This window comes from Vigna angularis, chromosome 4 (assembly GCF_016808095.1).
Source record: "Vigna angularis cultivar LongXiaoDou No.4 chromosome 4, ASM1680809v1, whole genome shotgun sequence".
Classification (NCBI taxonomy): domain Eukaryota; kingdom Viridiplantae; phylum Streptophyta; class Magnoliopsida; order Fabales; family Fabaceae; genus Vigna; species Vigna angularis.
In genome coordinates this window covers 1,717,685-1,740,357 of record NC_068973.1, presented here as the reverse complement: position 1 = coordinate 1,740,357, position 22,673 = coordinate 1,717,685, and the positions used below count along the sequence as shown (strand labels likewise).

Below are 22,673 nucleotides of genomic sequence, written 5' to 3'. Positions count from 1 at the left end.
AATTTGCATAGAAACATTGATTGAATATGGGACTCACGGTGTAAGTAAGGAATAATGGGGTTTAATAAAAGTGTGCAGAGTCTTAATTTTTCCTTTAAAGGTTTTATTAAATATTTAGTGGTACAATCAATAATCAAATATTCAGATGATTTTTTTAAGAGAAATTTTCTAGGTGGGTCCCATTGCGATTTAAACCATCTTTGAAGGCTCACTTTTAAGTGATGGGCTCACGTAATTAATGGTAAAAATAGGGATGGCAACGGGTCGGGTCGGGTACGGATAGTGCCTACCCGCAACCCGATCCGCCGGATAAAATTATACCCGTTTTAAAATACCCGCGGGTACCCGCAAAAAATAAAAAAGAAATATTTAATACATATTTAAAATAAAATTTAAATAAAATTACAAAATATGTATATATATATATATATAATATAAATTTAATTTTAATTTTAATTAAATTTAACCTAATAAAATATAATTTTATTTTATTTTTAATTAATTTAATTAAAAAATATATAAATTATTTTTTTTTTAATTTTTCGCGGGTAGCGGGTATCCACGGGGGGTAGTATACTACCCGTACCCAACCTGTTTAGAAGCGGGTATTAAAATACCCGCTACCCGTTATCCGTGGGTAGTAAATATCCGCGGATAGTTACTACCCGCCGCGGATTTTACCCGCGGATACCCGTGCCCGCAGGTAAAATTGTCATCCCTAGGTACAAACACTGACAAAAGGCTGCATTACACATAAAAACAGAAGAGAGAGAAAGAAAAGGTTAACGTGTTTGTGATATTTAACAGATGGACAATGTTGACGCAAAATTTAATAAGTGAGAACCAATTTCAAACACTTTTAAAACGAGGTACTGAATTGACATTATTCAGCAAAACTGGAGACAAAATAGGCTATTAAGCCTAATAATAATAATAAAAAAGCTAAAAGTAAATGAGATTGTTTATAGAATAATTACGCATGTTTAGATGAAAATAAGATAAATATAAAAATCTGTTTCAAAATCTGAAATATGATTCTAACTATATTTTAAAGTACACATAATTTCAAAATTTTAATTTTTTTTTTCAAATTATACAATTTATAATATATTTCATATTCTGTAGTTCGTATATATTTCAGATTTTATAATCTTGAATCTACAATATAGTTATAGATTGTTTAACTTAGAACATAATTTAAAAAAAAAAAGTCATTCTATATTACATGGTATATAAATGACTGTTAAAATAATAAGCACAACTTATAGATACAATAATTCCAGAATACATTTTTGAATAAAAGGTTTCATAACCATTCAAAATACGTAATTTTGTCGACATATTTTGAAAGAAATGAAATTTTTATTTATAAAATAGTTAAAGTATTTTAATAAAGAAGCTTCCATGGGCCCGATCCGTAACAAAACTATTTACATAGGCTTTTGCTTTCTGCTTTCACGTTATTACTAAATGCACCTCTATACTAAAAGAAAAATATTTTTCTCAATATACCACGTGATCGTTACTTATTTATCATGACTGCCACTACGGAAAATACATTATGCAAAATCATTTTATGTGTTCTGAAAAAGTCTGTTCTAAAAAGTATATTCTGAAAAATTTGTTCTCGATGATATTATATACCTTTTTGGTAGAGTTTGTTCAAATAATTTCTTTTTGAAAAAATTATTCAAAAATAAATTTTATATCTTGTAAAGTTTTATTGTAAGTCAGTTTTCAAAAGGGTAAAATGGTGATTTTAAGAATTGGAGGTGCTTAAAGAAATTTGGAGGTGTAGAGAGAAAAAGCTTTTACATATCTTGATACAGTTGTTCCATAAGTTACTTGTGTTAGAAATATAGTTTTGATATGATGTTTGTTTGTGATAAGATGGCATCACGCGTGCATACTTTAATGCCTCTAATTCACTTTCACTCTTTATTCATTATTTTGATGTGAAAAGGGAGAAAGAAACAATAACACAAAAAGTTTTCCCTGTGTCATCTCCAATTCAAAACGATTTCACTTTCATTCTACCACATAAATTTTAAGATATTTTTTATTTTTATGAAATCTTTATCCTAAATTTATTAATTTGAGTGTAATTTATGAGTTCAAAATATTCCAATAACCTACGTTGTGGGTTATATGATCTTTTAATTACTTCGATGGAATAACTTGTAAGTTTTTTTTAAAATTAATTAAAGATAATACGAAGTTTAAAGAGATAAATGATGTTGTTTAAGAGTTTGAGTATAAAATAATATATACCTAAAGTCTATAAAATACAAGTTCCACCCGAACAAAAAAAAATTACTCAACTTTGAATGTTCTAATTAACAAATCTTAACTTAAATACCTTATCAAAATATTTTTTACTAAACATTAAACAATAATACATAATCAATTATGATAACGAAATTAATTATATTTCATTATATAGCTTTTTTTTAAGTATATTTTTTCAATTCTTACACCATAACAATGATACTATCACCATAATATATAATAATAATAGTTATTATTATTATTGTAACAAAAAAATAAACTAATTAATAATAATTAACACTTTATATTATTTTATTTTCTTTTTCAAAATATCTATTTTTATTATATTTTTAACTTTCTCAAAAAAATCTGCTATATTTTTTTTCTCTCAAATGTGAGGTGAATGATTTTTTTTAATCAAAAAAAGGTAAAAGCAATAGTGAGAGACAGAAAGTTTCATGAGAAGACGTGCGATTGCGTAATTTTATTTGTTTTGTGCAGCCCAGCACCCTCTTTTGACTGGGAGATAAAATAAATTGGTGCAGTATCAGATATTTTCTTAAAATATTCTAATAAATTTGAAGTCACACTGATGTTGCTTTAATCAAAATTAATCTTTATTAAAAGAATTATTTTGTTATTTTTTTTAAGTTTTCTATAATTTCATTTTACGCTTAAAATATTTTTTTTATTTTACAAAACTATTTTACTATTTTATTTTACATTAAACAGTTTTTACTTTCCTTTTTCCTTTTTCTTATTTACTGGTTAACTTACTCTCTTTTTTTTCAAGAACTAATTAACCGATAAACTAAAGTGAATTAAAAATATCGAACGAATTGATTCAAGAGTTGAAATTTTAATGTATATAAATTCTTTGTAGTTTTATTCATGTAGGGTTATTAATTGAATCTTTATTAGAGTAGATAAAAGATAATACATTTACTATTTATGATATAGTCAATTATGTAATTTTTTTAATTTTAATTAAAAAAATTCTTTAAAATGATTTATATTTAATTAATTGTTTTAGCTACTTTTTCTTTTAGGATTAAAGATTTTTGGTATTGTTTTACAACATGATTATAATTTTACTATTAACCTATTCAATTTCTGACTAAGATAAAAAGTGGATGCATGATATCAACAGTTAAAAAAAAGTTATTATTGGAGTCTTTTTTTTAAGTGTGCTTTTATAAAGTGTGACAACTCATTTTTTCTAACAGATATAAAATAATAAGTAATTAATATCATAAGCTTATCATCAATAGCATTTGTAATTAGAGGTGAACTTATTAGTATTAGAGTTCATGATTAAATAAAATTGTCCTTCAAAATACATTAAAAACAAAATCACAAGTAATTCAAAATATAACTATGAACTTAATACACTTTTTCATAGAGATAAACTAATGATCTAAAATATTCCTATACTGATTAATCTTCAATTCCTTACTGTAGGGTCCAAACCTATTATCTCCATTAGCTCATATCTATACTTCCATACATAGCATAAGAAAATAAACAAAATATACAAATAAGGGATAAACTATTTTTCACAAAAGAATAAACTCAAATACAAAGAAATCATATTTTTTCACAAAAGTTGTCAAAATAAAAACTTTGAAATAGAATACAATTACTGTACTGATGTTCATGCACTGTACAACCAGGACAACATCTAGACTTTTGCTTTCAAAATGATTTATTTTCTATTTTTTGGCATAAAATTTAAATTTATGACATTATTAAAGTTTTACAATCATTATTTTCATAGTAGAGATTTTCATGGATTATAAGTTTCTTGATTTTTCCATTTTCGTGTTAAAATTTTGTAGTCTTTTAATAGTTATAATTATTTGTTTATTGATAAAAAAAAAGTGCTAACAACACCCTTGTACATGTATATCTTTTTATTGCTAAAAATATATTAAAAGGTCACAAAATTTGTAAGTTGCACGTTTTATATATTTAATGATTTTCTTTATGAATTTCAATAAATTCTAACTAGAAAATACAAAGTGTTTATACATGTGTTATTGCTAGTAATTTTATTGTTCCAATATTTTATTGTCCTTTTGATGCCAAGATCATTTATTTAGTCTCTTAATCAAGGCAAGAAAATTTATTCCTTTATTTTATATTGTAATGTGCACCTTTCTCAACAAAAGATTCTTCTTACTCCTTCAAATAAAAAACTAAAAAGTACAGAAGGAGAAAAACAAAAACCATTTGAAGATTCTTTCTGGTTTATTTTCATCATGTATGAGACAGACAGATGACAATATATTTTTGAAGGTGACAGATGCCAATATTTGAAAGACTTTGATTGTGTTTATCACATTAAATATTCTTAAAATCTCTCGCCTCTTCGTTGATTCCAAACATTAGTATTGGAAAGTGGTCACCTAGCTTAATTTTAATTAAGCTGTTGTTAATCAGGCCTAACTTCTAATTAAATATTAATTCCTTCCATATTTCAATCAGATCTAAAATTATGCATGTCAAATATTACGTCTCGTACGTCTCTTAACTTTTATTAATAATTTAAAAGTTTTACCACGACACTCATAATCTGTCATTTTCATAAACACGACCAATATATAATATCTGTGTTTTTTTACTGTGATTCCATTGAACACTATAAACAGCTTGATGATGGATTAATTTGTGTTGTATTACGGTAGTACTAGCATCACCAGGTATATATGATTCCTTCCTTCAAAAGCAGAAATTTGTCTTTCATATACCTGGTTTTTTCAGCACGATGAATATGTTGTTCTTGGAAGTGAAAATCATGTTCAGCAGCAGCAGAAGGAGTTGTTCACCTTTTTGAGTGGTTTTGAGACCTGAGATGGTAACAAGACAATGGTTATGTTTCTCTTTTCCTGATTCGTGACTTTCATCAGGCAGCATTCCCTACAAGAGCTTTATATTTCATGGCCAAAGGAATACTTTTGAGAAGTGACGAGATTGTGGTTTTGCTGAGTTGTGACCACTGTGTTTTTTTTTGTGGCTGGTGTATGATTATGTTCTTGTAGAGTAGAGTAGAACATGACTCATGTAACATGCCATGGTTTTCTTTGTTCCAAGCATTTGCATTCAAAACATGCTTCTAACCCTACTTGCTTCACCTGACCTGGTTCTTAGGTTCATGTTGGCTGAAGATAACTACATCTGTGGCTTTCAGCCTTTGCCATTGGCCTACTCAATAATCAAATATGTCAACCATTACTATCTTATAAGGTAATGAACTAAAGTTAGAATCCGTATATATTAATTAATAATATGTATTTTTAATCCGTCAAAGATAATATTTTTAAATATTGCCCATTTTGAAGTTTTGTTGTTTTGTCACAGTTTTACTTTTAAATTACGTCTTAATAAAATTAAAAAGAAAAGAAATATAAATTATATTTAACTTTTGTTCCAAATGGTGATATGAAACATTTGGATGTACTCAACCAATAATGAACGGTACAACAACTCAACCAGCAATTCCAATGTTTCTTTTTCATTTCTCAAGTGGGTACCTCACGACCTCCACTTTTATATGTTGGCTAAATTATAAAGAATAAATATAATCATATAATGATAAAGTCCATATATATTCGGTAAAGATTTTAAAAATACTCTAAATGTTCTAAGCTTTTAACTTTATGGGTATTTGTTCTCTCCTAATTAAATAAAGGTTGTATATGTAAAAAATAGGGTTAAATATGTTTTTAGTCCCTAAACTATTGGTCGTTTCTGGTTTTAGTCACTCTTTCAAAATAAGGTACAATTTGGTCCTTATTCTTTTCGAAACTTTGGTTTTAGTCCTCTAAAACTAACACCGTTAAAAATTAGTTGACGTGGCTAACGGTAGACTGACACACGATTTTTTTTTCAAGTGTTTCTTACCTTTTCTCCCCTTCTCTCTCTTCCTTCCATCTTCTACCCAACTTCATCTTTCACAGCATCCCTGATTACATCTCTAACATAACCAGCTTTCTTTCTCATGGAAATGGCAATCCCTTTCTTTGTCTCCTCATCACCAAAGCAATTTTTTCCCCAATATCAAAGAGTAACCGGTGTATACACCAATTTCCAAGGTGTTCTTGGCATTAATGAGCTTAATAAGCATGCTCAGAAATTGTCCTTCGTCTGGTGGTGTAGCCATTATGTTCCTGTTATAAAAAACATTACCAAACTATTCAACAAGTATTTCCCAAGAATTTGGAACAAGCACGGTTTGTTTTAGAGACTGCATATTTTTTATTAGGAAATGCAAAATGACCATGATTTTACCGAGGGTGTTTTTCTCTCATCTCGCGGATCTCCTTCAAGCACTCGTGCTCTCTTGGATAAACACTGGTTTCAAGTATGTATTGCAATAATAGTACGTATGTTGGTTTCAAGCGAAAATATGGTTACAATTTGAAAGAGAGAATAAAAGAGTTGTTGAATTGACCTGATAGAGTGCATCGCTCTGAAGGAGAGTCTTATGAGAGAGATTTATGATGCCCAAGAGGTGGTTTTTGGGTTCATCTTCATTAGTCATGTCTCTGCTGAATCTCTTACTAGCTCAAGCTTCATTAGAGATGTAACCAGGGATGTTGTGAAAGATGAAGTTGGGTGGAAGATGGAAGGAAGAGATAGAAGGGGAGAAAAGGTGAGAAACACTTGAAAAAAAAATCGTGTGTCAGTCTACCGTTAGCCACGTCAGCTAATTTTTAAAGGTGTTAGTTTTAGAGGACTAAAACCAAAGTTTCGAAAAGAATGAGGATCAAATTGTACCTTATTTTGAAAGAAGGACTAAAACAAAAAACGGTCAATAGTTTAGGGACTAAAAACATATTTAACCCTAAAAAATATATTCACGTTCTCAACAAATAATAAATTTGGTAATTATTTACGTTATTATGTTTTTTTTTAAATTATATTATTTATGAAATTTTACTTAAATGAATATAATTTATATGAGTAATTACTTTTATTAATCTTTGATTAATCAACCTGATTAATTATATCTTAATCCTAAATTTAAATCAACTCAGTTAACTTTCTAATATTAATTATAATTGACTATTTATAAGTATGCGATGAAGTCTCACGAATGTTGAATCATAACATAAAGACCGAATATATCTACATATTCATAGTCAACATATATTTGAACAGATAAAAAATACTTCTTAATTAACTAATATGTGACCGATCAAATTTTTTTATAATTATAAAAACTGCATATATTAAATATCCTCAATATATAATACTTTTATTAAAGAAAATAATGTTTCAATAATGAAATAACATGATAGAAACAATAACTTTTGTCAACCATCTCCAACATATAACTAATATGACTACATATTGTAATGACTTGATAATATTTTATCAACTCTAATCATTATTAAAAAATAAATTTTAAATCTAATTTAATCTCATAAAATCAAGTAATAAATACACTTATTCACTCAAATGTTACCTTTTTATTCACGTTATTCCTTGAAATATTGTTAATTTATTTTCCACGTCATACATATATATCCGTACACTTGACATTATTACTTTTTTATATGAAAGTATGGGAAACTGTTTACAAATTAGGTTTTATAATAGTTTTAAAACATATATAAAGACAAAGATGAAAAAGTAGGAACCAAAATATATAGAATCAGGTACATACTAAGATTAAAGTCCAGAATTGATCCCAGAATCTATAATGAACAGCTGACAATATAATATTCCAACCATCGATTATTTTAATGAAATAAAAGGAAAATTAATTATTTTACTAATTGTCCTGTTGCTTTTAAGTCGGCAGATATTTTTTTTCAATGGGCGAAAGTTTGATGGTCACTGTTTAGAAGAATGCAGTGGACCATTGTGTTAAAAATGATACAGAAAGAAAAATAATATTTTACACAGCACATGTGAATTTTATCATTATTTTTTGTTTTGTGCTTTTTGTGGGGTCAATGATGTTTTTTTAATAAAAAAGAAGAGGAAGTCCGTGATGATGCACTAAGCATTCAAGTTGGATTGGACTACTTGCACAGTAAGCTCACAGAAACAAAAACAAAATTTAATCTAAATTTGTTAACTAATTAACCAATGAAAACGGTCCTAATTGGTCTTCTAATCTTAAAAATTATTAATTTAAAGAATTAAAGAATTAAAGGGCGTGCTGCATTTGACTATGGTCTTAGGGCTTGGACCTTTTCAATATTCTCTTGCATAATCAATGAGACAATGGAATAAATGAAGGTAAGAAATCATATAATTATTATGAAAAGATAGTCCACTATCTCTCATTTTCATTGATGAATAATTAATTTGAACTAGAAAAAAGAAACACGAGTTTATGTTGTATATTTACATTTTTACTATATTAAAATAATACAATTAAAGAAAAATATTATATACTTTTGTAAGAATGGTTAAAAAATACTTGACGGTTATTTAAACAAATAATAATTATGTACTCGTAAGACTGTGTACTTGTGTATTTTAGTAAATAAAAAATATTTTTATTTATTAAAAATTGTATTTTGAGGATCAATTATACTATGTGAGCTAGAAACCAATTTTGAATATTTTGGAAATTCAGAAATTAAATTATTTTTTTTATTTTTTTTATTTTGTTAATGATTAATGTTTGACATTTAAAGAATAAAAACCTCATCTTCTTCTTCTACTAAATTTTACATATCAAATATGTGTTCTTTTAAATTTACCTATAAAAGTAACAAATCAAATAACACGAGTTGTTTAAATTTGTAAAAGGCATAAATATGTCTGTCTCTTATTAAAATGTAAAAAAAAATGAGAAAATGAAAAAAAAAACGTGTAAAATAATATGCTAATACGATATAAAATCAATGTTTTGATGTAACATTTTTAAATAAAATATTCTTACTAGTCCTTTTTTTTCTTATACACTATCATATTCTTTTAAATGGTGAAGTAATCAAAAGTCATATAATATATGACTTTAAAAACGATTATTAATTTATTATAAACGTTATTTTTAGATAATTAAAAAAAATGATTGCATGACCATAGATTAGCATTGATCATAGTCAACTCCCGACTACGATTCAAGCTAGTAAACGAGAGAAAAACACGTTTGAAAAAAATAATTCACTAATCATGACTAATTAAGTTCTCTAATCAAGGGTCAGGATTCTAAATTCGGATCAATTCAAATTTCATCATATTTATCCTTAAAAGTAAAAATTTATGATTGTTTTTATTTTAACACTTTGATAAATATATGTTTTATATTTGATGTGTATCTCTGTCTATGTTAACAAGATTATTTGTACCGGTTAAATATTTATTAAACAACTTTTATCATAATAAAATAATAATATAATATTATCAGAAATTTAATGTTAATTAGACATATTCTGTAATTAAATAAATTTTATAATAAAATATCAAATAAACTAAATATTTCTGATCAAAGTCGATAAATATTTCTGATCAATAATAATATAAGAAAAAATAAAGTTATAGATATATTTAAATTGAAATTGATGAATGATTGCATTAGTGTTTAATTTAAAAATAATTAAATGAAAGAAAAAAGAGAAGGCGCTCCCCCTTTTGGGGAGAAGCTATTTATAAAGATGATGGTTGTAGTAGCACAATCTAATCCTAGGTCCCTTTTCAATAATTTACTCTAATCTTTGACCATAAAAAGTTATTATGCACTAATCTAATTATTTGTCTTATTATTAGACAATCTTTGTCTAACTCCAATTACTTTAGTTCAACCATTCTTAACCACCTTTTTCATTATACAGTGTTCCATGTTACTTTTATTATTTAGTATAATTTATTAAAAATCTCAAAATTATCAGCAAATAAGATTTTTTTTATTACAAATATATTTCCATCTATAAAAACAGATAACCTTTACTTTTAGAATTCATTCAGTGTTGTTTTGTCAGTCACGTTTTAAAATTTGGATTAATTTAGTCTTTAATGAAACAGTGATAATTTTTAATTTTAGAATTTTTTTATTTATGGTGCGATTATTATGTAATTAAACAAAGTTCATAATCATAATTATAATTGAAAATAAATATGAGTCTATGTAGAATAAAAGATTAAAAAAAATCATTTCTTTTAAGATTTTGGTTTTTGATTGAAAATCGTTTCCATTATCTTATATAAATTTTGACTCAAATTTAAGAATTTATAACATATATGATGGTTTGACGGTGAATGGCAACATAAAAAAATTATTACTAAAGTGCTTATAAATTTTTGAGAAAAATTGAGAGGGTGAATTTGAAAAAATGGAAAGAGGATTGTAGTGTTGTTTAGATTAAGGGATTTAAAGAGATTAATGAAAGGATTTGAAGAGAAAGTGTGTAAGAGACTGTGTTGATTATTGATATAAATTTAAATTTAAGTAGTAAAAATTATATTAAAATGAAATTAAAATTGTTAATGATAACAAAATTTAAAATTGCAAAAATTAAAGGACATCCTCTAACATAAAGAGTTTTGTTTGAACTTGATATGTTCAGTTTCATTAGTCAAGCTCGACAATAGAGGATAAGGTCATCAAACTCAATAATAAAAAATAAGGTCTTCAAGCTCGACAATAGAGTATAAGGTCGTCAAACTCAACAATAGAGAATAAGATCTTCAAGCTCGGCAAATAAAGTCAACAAGGTCCATTTATCTCGGCTAAGTCGGCAAGGAGGACCAGTTTAACTCGACAAAATTAGTAAGCAAGGTGGACAAGCTGGATTTAGTTGGACAAGCTCGATTAAGCTTGACAAGCTCGATTTCATTGGTCATTTCAATCACAAGCAAACAACCCTTTCCTTCCTCGAAGATGAAGCACAAGTTAAAAGCTTTTCCTTCCCAACCAAAATATATCAACAGGAATGAGCTAATCCAATAACCACCACGATACTACTTATTTTGAATGGATGTTATCAACCAACTAAAGAAAAAATCAATATCAAATACATACTGAAATCTATTCCATTAACAAACAATATCAAAAGAATTGATGATGTTGTCCTTGCAGTCACAAAAACTAAAAATTGGAAATTCATCAAATCAATTCCATTATTATTTTGTTGAATGACCCAACCATCTTGAACTCTTTGAATTTTTTCAAATAATTTTTTCTCAGTTACAATATCATTCGTCCAAGAATTCAAATTCTTGTTAAATCTATTAAATTTATCCAATCATTATATGTCTAAAACAATCTTTTAAATTTCACATATTAAATTAAAATAAAAAATTATATAAATAAATTATTAGTAGAAACAAAAAATATCTTTCTAAAAATTGTTAAGTTGCATCATAAAATATAAATTTTAAATTTTAATTTAAAAAATATATAATTTCAATTTCAAATGTGCAAATAAAAAATATAAATATATAATTTTTCTCACCAATGAATCTGATTATTTGATTTTTTTTAACATCTAAATAAAATTAAACAACAATGTTGATCAGTATTATTTATCCATCTATAAACGTATATATAATTAGAATGTTTATACTTATCAGAATAAAATCAGTATTTAATTTTGATGTGTTGAAGAGTTATTAATAAGAAATATATATATATAGAACCACCGAAAAAAGTATTGAAGGAAGTCAAAAACATTTATATCTTGTACAGAAAAAAAAAAGACATTTTGATAAGAAGATTATGCATGAATTGTGGAGATGATAGTGATAAATAAAGCTCCTAAAACAGTAATTTGTCCGTATTAAAACGAAGGATAATAAAAGGTGATGAGGATAGGAATATGTGGAGGCAGAGGCACGTGAATAAACAAAGCTGTGGCATTTGACACTGTGTAGGTCCATTGGTATCTTTCAGAAAATGACCACAGACCGATTCTGTTCGTGGAATACGCGTCACCATGCATCTTCCTCCTAAACACCTTAAAGATGTCAAACATCTTTTTCATATTTCATACATAACCTAAACATTTTTTTATTATTATTACTATTTATATCATTTTTTATGTAATAAAAAACTAATACATAGTACACCAGATTTGTCCCTTTTTCTTATTGGTCCACTAATACCTTTTCCCAATAAAATTTGTAAGATGGCATACTAATAATTATAATATTACTCTTTATTTATTTTTCATAATATGAATGTTGAAGAAAATAATTCATATTTTAAATTATTATTCAAGCATAAATTAACCTATGTTATAGGTTTTTGAGTTTATAGTCATTATTTGAAAAGACGTACCTTTTATGATATCTAATTCATTGATGGAATAAAACGAGAACATTAACTACCAAAATAAACGGACAAAGCTCACATTAAGAACTCAGAACAGGACCACTTTAACTTATATACATAATGGTGTGTATTTATTACATTGCAATGCAAACCTCACTTTTAATGTTAAAGAACTGAAATATTTATATTGTAATGATTTTGTTGCACTCCTATGTAAATTATTTTCTCATATATATATATATATATATATATATATATATATATATATATATATAATGCGAGTCATTTTCATTCTCCAAGTTATACATGTTTGCAAGGATATATTTACACAATATTTTTGTTGATTTGAACTATGTTACTATTAACAACATACAATGTCTTAAAGTATTTCTAATAAATTTTAAAACCAAATACAAAAAAAATATTTTTTAAAATGAAAGATTATCCATAAATTTTATCATAATTATTTATAGAAAATAATTTAAATACACCTTACTTTGAAAAAATATTGTCACATTCCATTTTAATACGAACATACTAATAAAATAAGATATTTCATAATTAATAATTCAAAATAAGATAATTCAATAATATATATATATATGTAATATGTGAATAGAGTTGTTCAAAAGGAAAAGTAACATAATACATACAGAAGACTATCACATCTAAGCTACATCCAAAACTATATACTATCAAAAGAAAAACTAAACTTTAACAATTCAAACAACTATGTTCTCATTTTCCACCAAAAATATATTAGTTTTTGCATTAATTATTGTTTATCGAGAAGATTATCCATTTTGAAGTTTGTGTTTCATCATGATTTTATTCTTGAATTGTGCTTTGAAAGGTGTCCTGAAAGGTGAAATAAAGAATGAATATTTAAACTATCTTAAACTTTGTCTCTTAAGTTATATGAAACTATTGAATGTAATAAGAACAATTTACATTTAGTTTATCTCTATTTTATACTTTCTTTCTATTTTAATTTTGTTTTATTCATAAAACTATAAGAATTGCATTTTTTTTCCATTACGGATAAAATGTATAAGGATTGGGTATGTTTTAAAATTAGGGATATATTACGTTGATTTATTTTTTTATTTATTACATGCAAAGTATATTATTATTTTTATTTATTAAATATATACATTAAATTAATTTATTTTGCATTTCTTTAAAACTTTTATCTTTCTAAAATTTGTTCTTTGCTATTTATCTTTAAGATTTTGATTATTTTTTTTTTTAAATTTTAAAGACTCGTTAGTGGAAAAAGAGAAATCTTTAACTATTTATTATTACAAGTGTAGTTCATGTATCGTGTCATAGTAAGTTGATCGTTGACTAGTGATATTCTTATAACAAAAGTAACAATTATGATGATTGGTTAAAAAGGATCTACCATAATAAGTTGATCGGTGACATTTTCGTAATAAAAGTATTACGACAAGTGTCGTTAACCCTTTCAGAGTAAGTGAGACGCGGTGACAAAATTGAACTTATGTTCAAAATTTATTATGACATGTTTAGGAAGATTTGCCATAGTAAGACTTTACCATGATTGTTAGTTCAACGCCTGTCATGTAGTGTGTTTAAATCTTTAATTTTTGTTTTGTTTTAATATCATTGCATGCAATTTTAGTATCATAGTAAGACTTTACCAAATTTCTCGAGGAATCCTAATCCCAATTCAGAAGCCCTAAAATTTGAAATCCCTAATCTGCGTTTTTCGAAAACTATAATGGGTTTTGACCCTTTCTTTATTGTTTTAGTGCATTGTAACTTGCTATATTTTGGTCTCTTGTCCACCATCATTCTTCTTCGTGGGTTTACAAAATCTCGCATTTGTCATGGAGGTTTGTCGTGAGTTCGAAGAAACTGACATTTGGTGATGAGAAAACACCACTTAGAGAACCCTATATTTGTGGTGGCCTGTGACGATAGAGGCACACTGCATCACGATTACTTACTTCGATGAATGATCGAGGTGCGTTTCGACTTCTTCTTCCATGGTGAAGATGGACATCTTTGTGGCTGATAACGAGGTGCAGGAGTAGGGATGAGAACGAGTCGGGTTGGGTACAAATAGTGCCTACCATCAACCTAACCTAAAAAAGAAAATTTTACCTGGTATCCACCCGCTATCCATTTAAAAAATACATGCGGGTATTTTAAAACCCACATATATATCTGTGAATACTCGTGAATACATGCAAATATTTAAAAATATATATTTTGATAAATTATTAAAATAAAATTTAAATAAAATTATAAAAAATATAAAATATATAATATAAATTAAAATTTAATTTTAATTAAATCGAACCTTATAAAATATAAATTAATTTTAATTTTAATTAAATTTAACTTAATAAAATATAATTTTTTATTTTTTATTTTTTGCGAGTAGCAGATATCTGCGCGTACGGATATTTTAATACTCGCACCTGACCCGTTTATAAGCGAGTATTAAAGTACCCTCTATTCACAACCCACGTGTAGTAAATATCTGCATGTACTAACTATTCGTCGTGCAGATTTTTTTAATGTCGTTTTGAAAAATTATTTAACATATGTTATTAAAGTTAAAACTTCCACAGGGCATAATTTTGCAAATATTTCAAAAAAATAAAAGATTAATTATAGAAAAATAAAGATTAATTATACTTCTTTTCTAATTAATATTTCTATCACTTTAAAACCTTTAAAATATAATTTAACGAAAAGAAGTTACAAAAATAAATAAAAATATAAAATAATTAAATTTAGCCAAACCAACTAGATAGTCAACCTTGTCTTTGCTCAACGATCACATGTTTTTAACATGTTTCATAAAATTATTCATTAAAATATATAAAAATTTATAACCAATATAATCTGTTTATTCATAAAAATATTATGTTACTTTTATATCAAATAGTTTACAACCACAGGAAATAATGTCAAATAAATATTATTTATTTGACATTACTTTTTGATTTTTTTTTCTTTTAAAAATATAAAAATTCACCATTTTATAATTATTTTATATTTATAATACATATTAAATAAATATAAACATATCTCACTCTACCACTATTCTTATTATTAACCTCTTTCCCCTAAACCCATCACCTGTCTTATCGTACACCCATTGAAATGAAGTTTCAAATACTAATATAAGTGCCATCGATGTCAGAATCAATTCGTAACCAATGATCATCCATAATATAAAAATATTAAATTAGTTAAATAGTTTTTAAATATTTATGTCCATTAATTTTACTAATATATATACATATATCGAAGAAAATGAAATTTATCAAACATAATAATATTAAAAATTATTAGCTTAACCCAATCACCACTAACGGACAAATTTTTACGCCAAATAATTAGAAAGACGTGACCAGAAACATTGTTTTCAACCACACCGTGCTTGATATTAATACAAAGAGAATACAAATCACTATTTTCTTTTTCTAAACAGTAATTTCAACTTTATTAGAGCGCGTGTGAGAAAATAGTTAATTAATATAACAATTTATATCATAAACATGATTAATAAGGCTAAGAAATTGTAAAGAAAATATTAATTACATTCTTTATGGAAAGGTTTCCTAAATCTAAAAATTATAAAACAGTGTTATTATCAATGCATCTATTTATTTGATACATTAAAAAATATATTTTTGAGGTCGCTACATCTTATGAGTGATAATTATAAAGGATTAAATTTTATGCCCAATGACTTTAGATTTTTCCACTTTTATTCAACTATAAATTATTTTAAACATGAATTTTTAAGTATTTAATATAAAATTCAACAATCTTACATGCATGACCTCTTCTATTGATTAATAATATAAATATTTTGCATAGTTCTTGTGATTTAGGTTAAACTGTAATAAAGAAATTCACATGATTTATTTAATTTAGGAATGAGACTTACCAATCAATAACAAAGTGTACAAGAGTGTGAATTAATCATAATAATAATAATAAATATTACTCGTTTGTCTTAAATTTGTTAAAAATTATAAAGTTTTGTTAAATCCTTTTCTGCCCTCTTGTTTTAAGTCTCCATAAAAATAAACAATAATTGTTTAACATTACAGTTTATTTATGTAACTTTTTTTACCATTAGTGTATTTATAGTTTTTCTTTCCCTTCTAGAGGAAAAGTTAGGTTACACTTTAATAAAAGAAAAAACTCTTTAAAAAAACAGCCTATCTTCATTAAATAAATATAAAAGAAGACAAAAATTTACATATTCTATATATTTTCATATATAAATTGGATAGAAAAACCAATATATCATTGTAACTTACCGAAAAAGGTCATAACAATTCTACAATATATACTATTATGAAATTACAAGTCTCATATATATATATATATATATATATATATATATATATATATATATATATATATATATATATATATATATATATATATATATATATATTAAGCATACTTATTTCCTAAGACAAGATAATTAGTTTTAGATTATTGAAACTTTTTACCAAATACATTTTGATTATTGAAAATAAACGTTTAGGTGAAAAAACTTATACTTTTGATCTTAAATTCTTATTCATTTATTTATAAAAAATAACTCATTTCTATCTTTCGTATTATCAATCTTTATTGTGTTACTTTTATTACCTTTAAAAGGTGGCAACTAAAAAGTTGTTTCAGGCTTAAGAATATAACCCTACTCACTAAAATAGGAAATGTTTTTTCTTTAAGGAAAATAGAAAATGTGTTAGAATGTGAACTTATACTAAGTAGAAAATGCGTTAGGATGTGTAGGTCTCTCCATAGAATAAAAAAGCTTTTCCAAAATAGAAAATTTGTTAAAATTTAAGTACTCTTGTTAGTTAAAATCAGAAAATGATCAATTCAGCAATGTAAACCGAAAAAGTTAAATGTGTATAGATTTTATGTCTAATAGAATTTAATAGAAACAAATAATCAAATCGAGAGTTTTCATGTTAGCCAAAATAATAAAATATATTATTCACTTATTTTAATGAGATGTTATGCATACATTTTTACAATAAAAGTTACATGTTTAGAATAAAAACTACATTTTTAGAATAAAAACTACATTTTTAGAATAAAAACTACATTTTTAGAATAAAAACTACATTTTTAGAATAAAAATTACATTTTTATCATACATCACTAATTCACATTTGTAAAAGTGTAAAGAAATAGTTTAAGTTATCATTAAATATTGTGATTAAAAGTTTATATTAAAATATATTGGAAGTTTTTGAGGAAATTATAATATGGTAATTGGTTGAAGTAAATATGAGTGAATAGAGATGAAAGGAGTTACGTAAAGGATAACTGCATCTGCAACACATGGAAATGCAAAAACAATACTGACACTTGCACTTACAGAGAGAGGAGCGAGAGAGGAGAGAGAAGAGAGGGGTCCCACCACAATGGACATCGCTCGTGCATGTCACGGGCTCGTTGGTGAGCCTTTGAGCCGCCAACACTTCCACCACAAATTCATATTATTCCCTGTGCTTCACTCGGTCCTTGAGATTGGGAAGCATTGGTACCTAGCTAAGCTAAAGCTAAACCCTTCAGTTTTAGCTTAGCTTCTTGTGCTTTTGCTTTCTCCATCCATAAACAACCACCACCACCACCCACCACCATGTTTTCCACCACCACCACCACCACAACTTTTCTTCACTCTTGCTTCCTTCTCTCCTGCCTCCTGTCAGCTCTTTCTTGTGTTTCCATGTTCTCTGGTAATTGTTTTCTTCTCTTTTCAGTTGGCTAAGAAAATAAAAAACAAAGCTTGTTGTTTTTGTTATTGTTCTTGTGATATAGTTTGCATGAGGTGCAAAGACACGAGTCACCCTTTTAAGGATTCAGATTCCGTTTCCATGATGTTAGCACAAGATCTCTTTTTTTCTTTCTTTCTCTCAGATTTCGATGCAACAGAGCCCAGAAAAGGCACACTCAGCGTGGTGACGGTTGAGATTCTCCCGTTTCTGGCGTCACCTTGAATCTCTCTCAACCAGCTTACGCAAAAAGGGATCTTTTTTTTTTTGATAAAATATTCACGTGGGTCCTTGTATTGTGATTCTCCCTTTGACCATCTCTCTGGGTGTGCCTTTCTGGGCTTGTGTTGAGCCTGTGGATGAGTTGACACCTGATTCACATGGAGATGGCGTTTGTGTGAGGACCGAGTTGAGATAGATCAGAAAATTTGTGTTTTGTTTGGTTGTTATAGTTGCGTGGTGCTAATGGGTCAATTCACGACTCTTGTTAGTTCACTGGAGATGCTTGTGTTGACGAGATGATTTATAGTAACTTATTATTCTGATTGGGACATCTGAGTTCAAGTTGTGTCTGGAATGGGTAGGGTGTTGGTAGGAGGGGTATGCTACTCTTTTATGGGTCAGATTTTGAAATTAAAAATTAGTCTGTGTAAAAGAGAAAGAGGGTGATGCAAGTATCTTGTTTTTTTTGGTGCCAATTGGGATTTTTTTTTTCTTCTTCTTCACAATTTGTAGTGAGAAATTCTGTGTAACTGGCGCAATTTAATTTACAAAAATGAGTAAAGAAAACGGGAAGCACAAGGTAGCTTTGTTTGTTCTTGTTGGTAGATGTGATTGATTGCGTGAATGTTCTAAGTACCTATTTGAAATGATTAGGTATTGAGACAGGAGATTTAGAAAAAAGAGATGATTTGTTTCCACAGATTCTAAGAGACGAGGCAGTGGCGAGGCTTTATGAGCTTGGGAAGGTAACATATCTGAACTCAGCATTACTTTGATACTTTTTTCATTTATATTTCTACTCATACATGTATGAGTTTCTTTATTGACCCCAATGATCCAGATCCATACAGGAAAATGCAGATAACTTCAATGTGTGTCAGCTTTAAAGTATAGCATTGAAAGAAATGAGCAACATTGTGTTACCTAAATTGCTTATTGCATTACGTACACTTCACTGCAAATTATTTATTCTTTGAATTTAATGTTGTTGTTGGATTACAGGTGAGTGATGGTAAAAATTATTTGGAGAGGACATTCTTGAGTCCTGCATCCATGAGGGCAATTAGTCTTATTCGTAGATGGATGGAGGATGCTGGTTTGAGAACGTTAGCCTTCTAACTTCTTCAACCCTGAATAGTCTTTCTGAAGACATGACTGATGCTTTTATTCTTTGCAGTTGGGTGGACCAAATGGGAAATGTACACGGTCGAGTCGAAGGTGCAAATGCAAATGCTGAAGCTTTATTGATTGGTTCTCACATGGTGAGTCATTTGTTCCCTCAATTTGTTTAAATAAAATTGAACCTTTCCTTGACAATAGTGACGATCCATTTGAATGATGGATATTAGGACACTGTTGTTGATGCTGGGATGTTTGATGGATCCCTAGGAATAGTCTCTGCAATATCTGCCTTGAAGGCCATGCATGTCAATGGAAAGCTGGAAAAGCTAAAGCGCCCCGTTGAGGTTAGTCAACTAACTGATATTAGTTTTCAGTAAAAGAGTACTGGTTTGTGCTCACTGCTCATTAATTTATTGTATCCTTTGGTAATAATGATGTGCACCGAGAAAAAGATAGTCAGAAAATGTACATGGAAATGTTGGAACTATGCTACTGTTTTATTGATGTCATCTTATCTTTCTAATGATTCAGGTGATTGCATTTAGTGATGAAGAGGGTGTCAGATTTCAAACTACTTTCTTGGGCAGTGGTGCTATAGCTGGTATCTTGCCTGCTACAACATTAGAGATATCTGATAAGAGGTTTCACCTTGCAACTTCCTAGTTACATTTATAATAAATTTTTCATCATCAGTATATTTATTCATATACCTCTTTCAGGGATGTAATGATAAAAGATTTTCTTAAGGAGAACTCAATAGACATTACAGAGGAAAGTCTTTTGAAGCTCAAGTATGACCCAAAATCTGTTTGGGGTTATGTTGAGGTGTGACAAACATTTTCATTGTTCATCTATTGAGCTATTTTTCTCAATAATTTCACCAATAAGCTCATAAGAATTTGCTCGGTTGTTGTTTATTACATGTTGCAGGTTCACATTGAGCAGGGTCCTGTGCTAGAACAAGTTGGTTTCCCACTTGGTGTGGTTAAAGGCATAGCTGGGCAGACACGATTGAAGGTATGTTACAACTTAGATTTTCTGTCATGTGTTGTAATGCTCATAGTTACTTGGATCAGTTGTGGTTGTTACTTCTATGTGAACCCAACAAGATATAACTGATTATCTAAGTTGTCTTTCAAACAAAGAAAACTTTAATCTTTTAATGCGTGTGAAAAATATGAGGTAAACTTGTCAATGAAGAATTTGGCTCATCTACAGTAACTCAGGATAAAGTAAGCAGTCTTGGTTGCTGATAAAAAAACCAATGGTTGTTATGCATGATATGCACAAGCATAACAAATTCTGAATGTGTTGGAATATTAACTATTGATATTCTTATCAGCAACTAAGATTGTGCACTTTCAATATTGTAAGTTGGTGTATCTAAATAAACTTTCAATATCAATGCTTGTGAAAGACATTTTTAAAAGCAGATCTATCTGCACATTGATACTGTTAGTTTACTTGTAGTTATTGCTATACTTATACGCCCACGCCTATGTATATGTGGTTTATAATTACATAAACAACGATGCAGGTTACAGTTAGAGGATCACAAGGTCATGCTGGAACAGTCCCTATGTCCATGCGCCAGGATCCTATGGCAGCTGCTGCGGAACAAATTGTGGTCTTGGAAAGCCTCTGTAAACATCCTGAAGAATACCTTTCTTATGATGCTCATTGCAGTGATTCAACAGTGAAATCACTGTCAAGCTCACTTGTCTGTACTGTTGGAGAGATATCAACATGGCCAAGTGCCAGTAATGTCATTCCAGGCCAGGCAAGCCATGAATTTCTAAAATGCGCTGACCCTGGAATGTCAAAGTGGGCGTGCGTCATCATTTCATATTTTTGTGGTTGAGGAGGCCCTTGATGACAGTGAATTTTTTGGATTGTTGTAGGTTACATATACGGTTGACATACGAGCAATTGATGACCTTGGACGTGAGGCTGTTATCTATGATTTGTCAAAACAAATTTACCAAATATGTGACAAGCGTTCAGTTTCCTGCATTATTGAACACAAGGTTTGGTTTGGTTGGCCTTCTTTTGTTTTTCTCAGTTGTTTTCTGAATTGTACTAACAACAATCAATGACTTTGTTTTGTTCACTTCAGCATGATGCAGGTGCTGTGATTTGTGATTCTGATCTGAGTTCTCAGCTCAAGTCTGCAACTTATTCTGCACTAAAGAAGATGGAGGGTGACATTCAGGACGAAGTGCCAACATTAATGAGTGGAGCAGGCCATGATGCAATGGCAATATCTCACTTAACAAAGGTGACACATTTTTGTTCCTTATCTGTGTGTTTTGACATGCAATTTACTCTACAGAATCTGACAACGAATGAGGATTTGAACAGGTGGGAATGCTGTTTGTGCGATGTCGTGGAGGCATCAGTCACTCTCCACAAGAACATGTGCTAGATAACGATGTCTGGGCAGCTGGTTTAGCAACCTTGTCATTTCTGGAAAATCTATCATAAGTGATATGATAACTGTGTAAAGCAATAAATAGATATTATAGCTTGTAATTATAGGTTAATTTATTGAGTTAATTCATGAGTTAACTCTTTTTTCTTTAGTTGTTTGTGTCTTCTTATAGTTGTGTAATTGAATTTTTGGTTTTAGTTATCCTGTTATCAGGAAACGGCTCAAGTTGTTCTGCATGTTCTTTGCCACTGTCGGATAAAGCTTATGACTGATTTTACTTTTTACTTTAATAGGTATATATAATGTTAGTGTAAATGTTTATGTATGGCTTGGGAAGTAGTTATCATGAAAGTGTAAACCAAAGCTATCATACTCATACACAAGGAGTTGATGAAAGATGATAATATCAAATATTGGTGAATGCACGGATTATTTGTTCCCACACAAATGCTTGGCTCTAAATCCATGCTTTATGGAATCAAATTTCTGGCAAATGTATTTTGTTGTCTTCTGAGTTAAAAGAAAATTGACAAATACTTTTTGATTCATTTTATTGAGTGGTTCTTGAATTGGAAGAGATTGAAAGAGACAAGGTAAACCATGT

The 22,673-nt window shown here is 28.2% G+C and overlaps 1 protein-coding gene across 3 annotated transcripts; it reads left to right on the top strand.

The window, feature by feature from the left end:
* Nucleotides 1–18,000: 18,000 nt before the first annotated feature.
* LOC108321145 (allantoate deiminase 2) lies at nt 18,001–22,384 on the top strand. 3 transcript variants are annotated; one of them, XM_017552806.2, is made up of 12 exons: nt 18,011–18,258; nt 19,171–19,262; nt 19,519–19,622; nt 19,694–19,778; nt 19,866–19,982; nt 20,170–20,279; nt 20,358–20,463; nt 20,569–20,655; nt 21,176–21,418; nt 21,540–21,665; nt 21,755–21,916; nt 22,000–22,384. In XM_017552806.2, exons 1-12 carry the CDS (start codon nt 18,162–18,164, stop codon nt 22,120–22,122), a joined length of 1,452 nt encoding a protein of 483 aa, XP_017408295.1. In that variant the 5' UTR covers nt 18,011–18,161; the 3' UTR covers nt 22,123–22,384. The 3 variants fall into 3 exon arrangements, with proteins under 3 accessions (XP_052732736.1, XP_017408295.1, XP_017408296.1); XM_017552807.2 differs by having other exon boundaries at nt 18,106–18,258; nt 19,218–19,262; XM_052876776.1 differs by lacking the exon at nt 22,000–22,384 and having other exon boundaries at nt 18,001–18,258; nt 21,176–21,462; nt 21,755–21,910.
* The last annotated feature ends 289 nt before the right edge of the window (nt 22,385–22,673 follow it).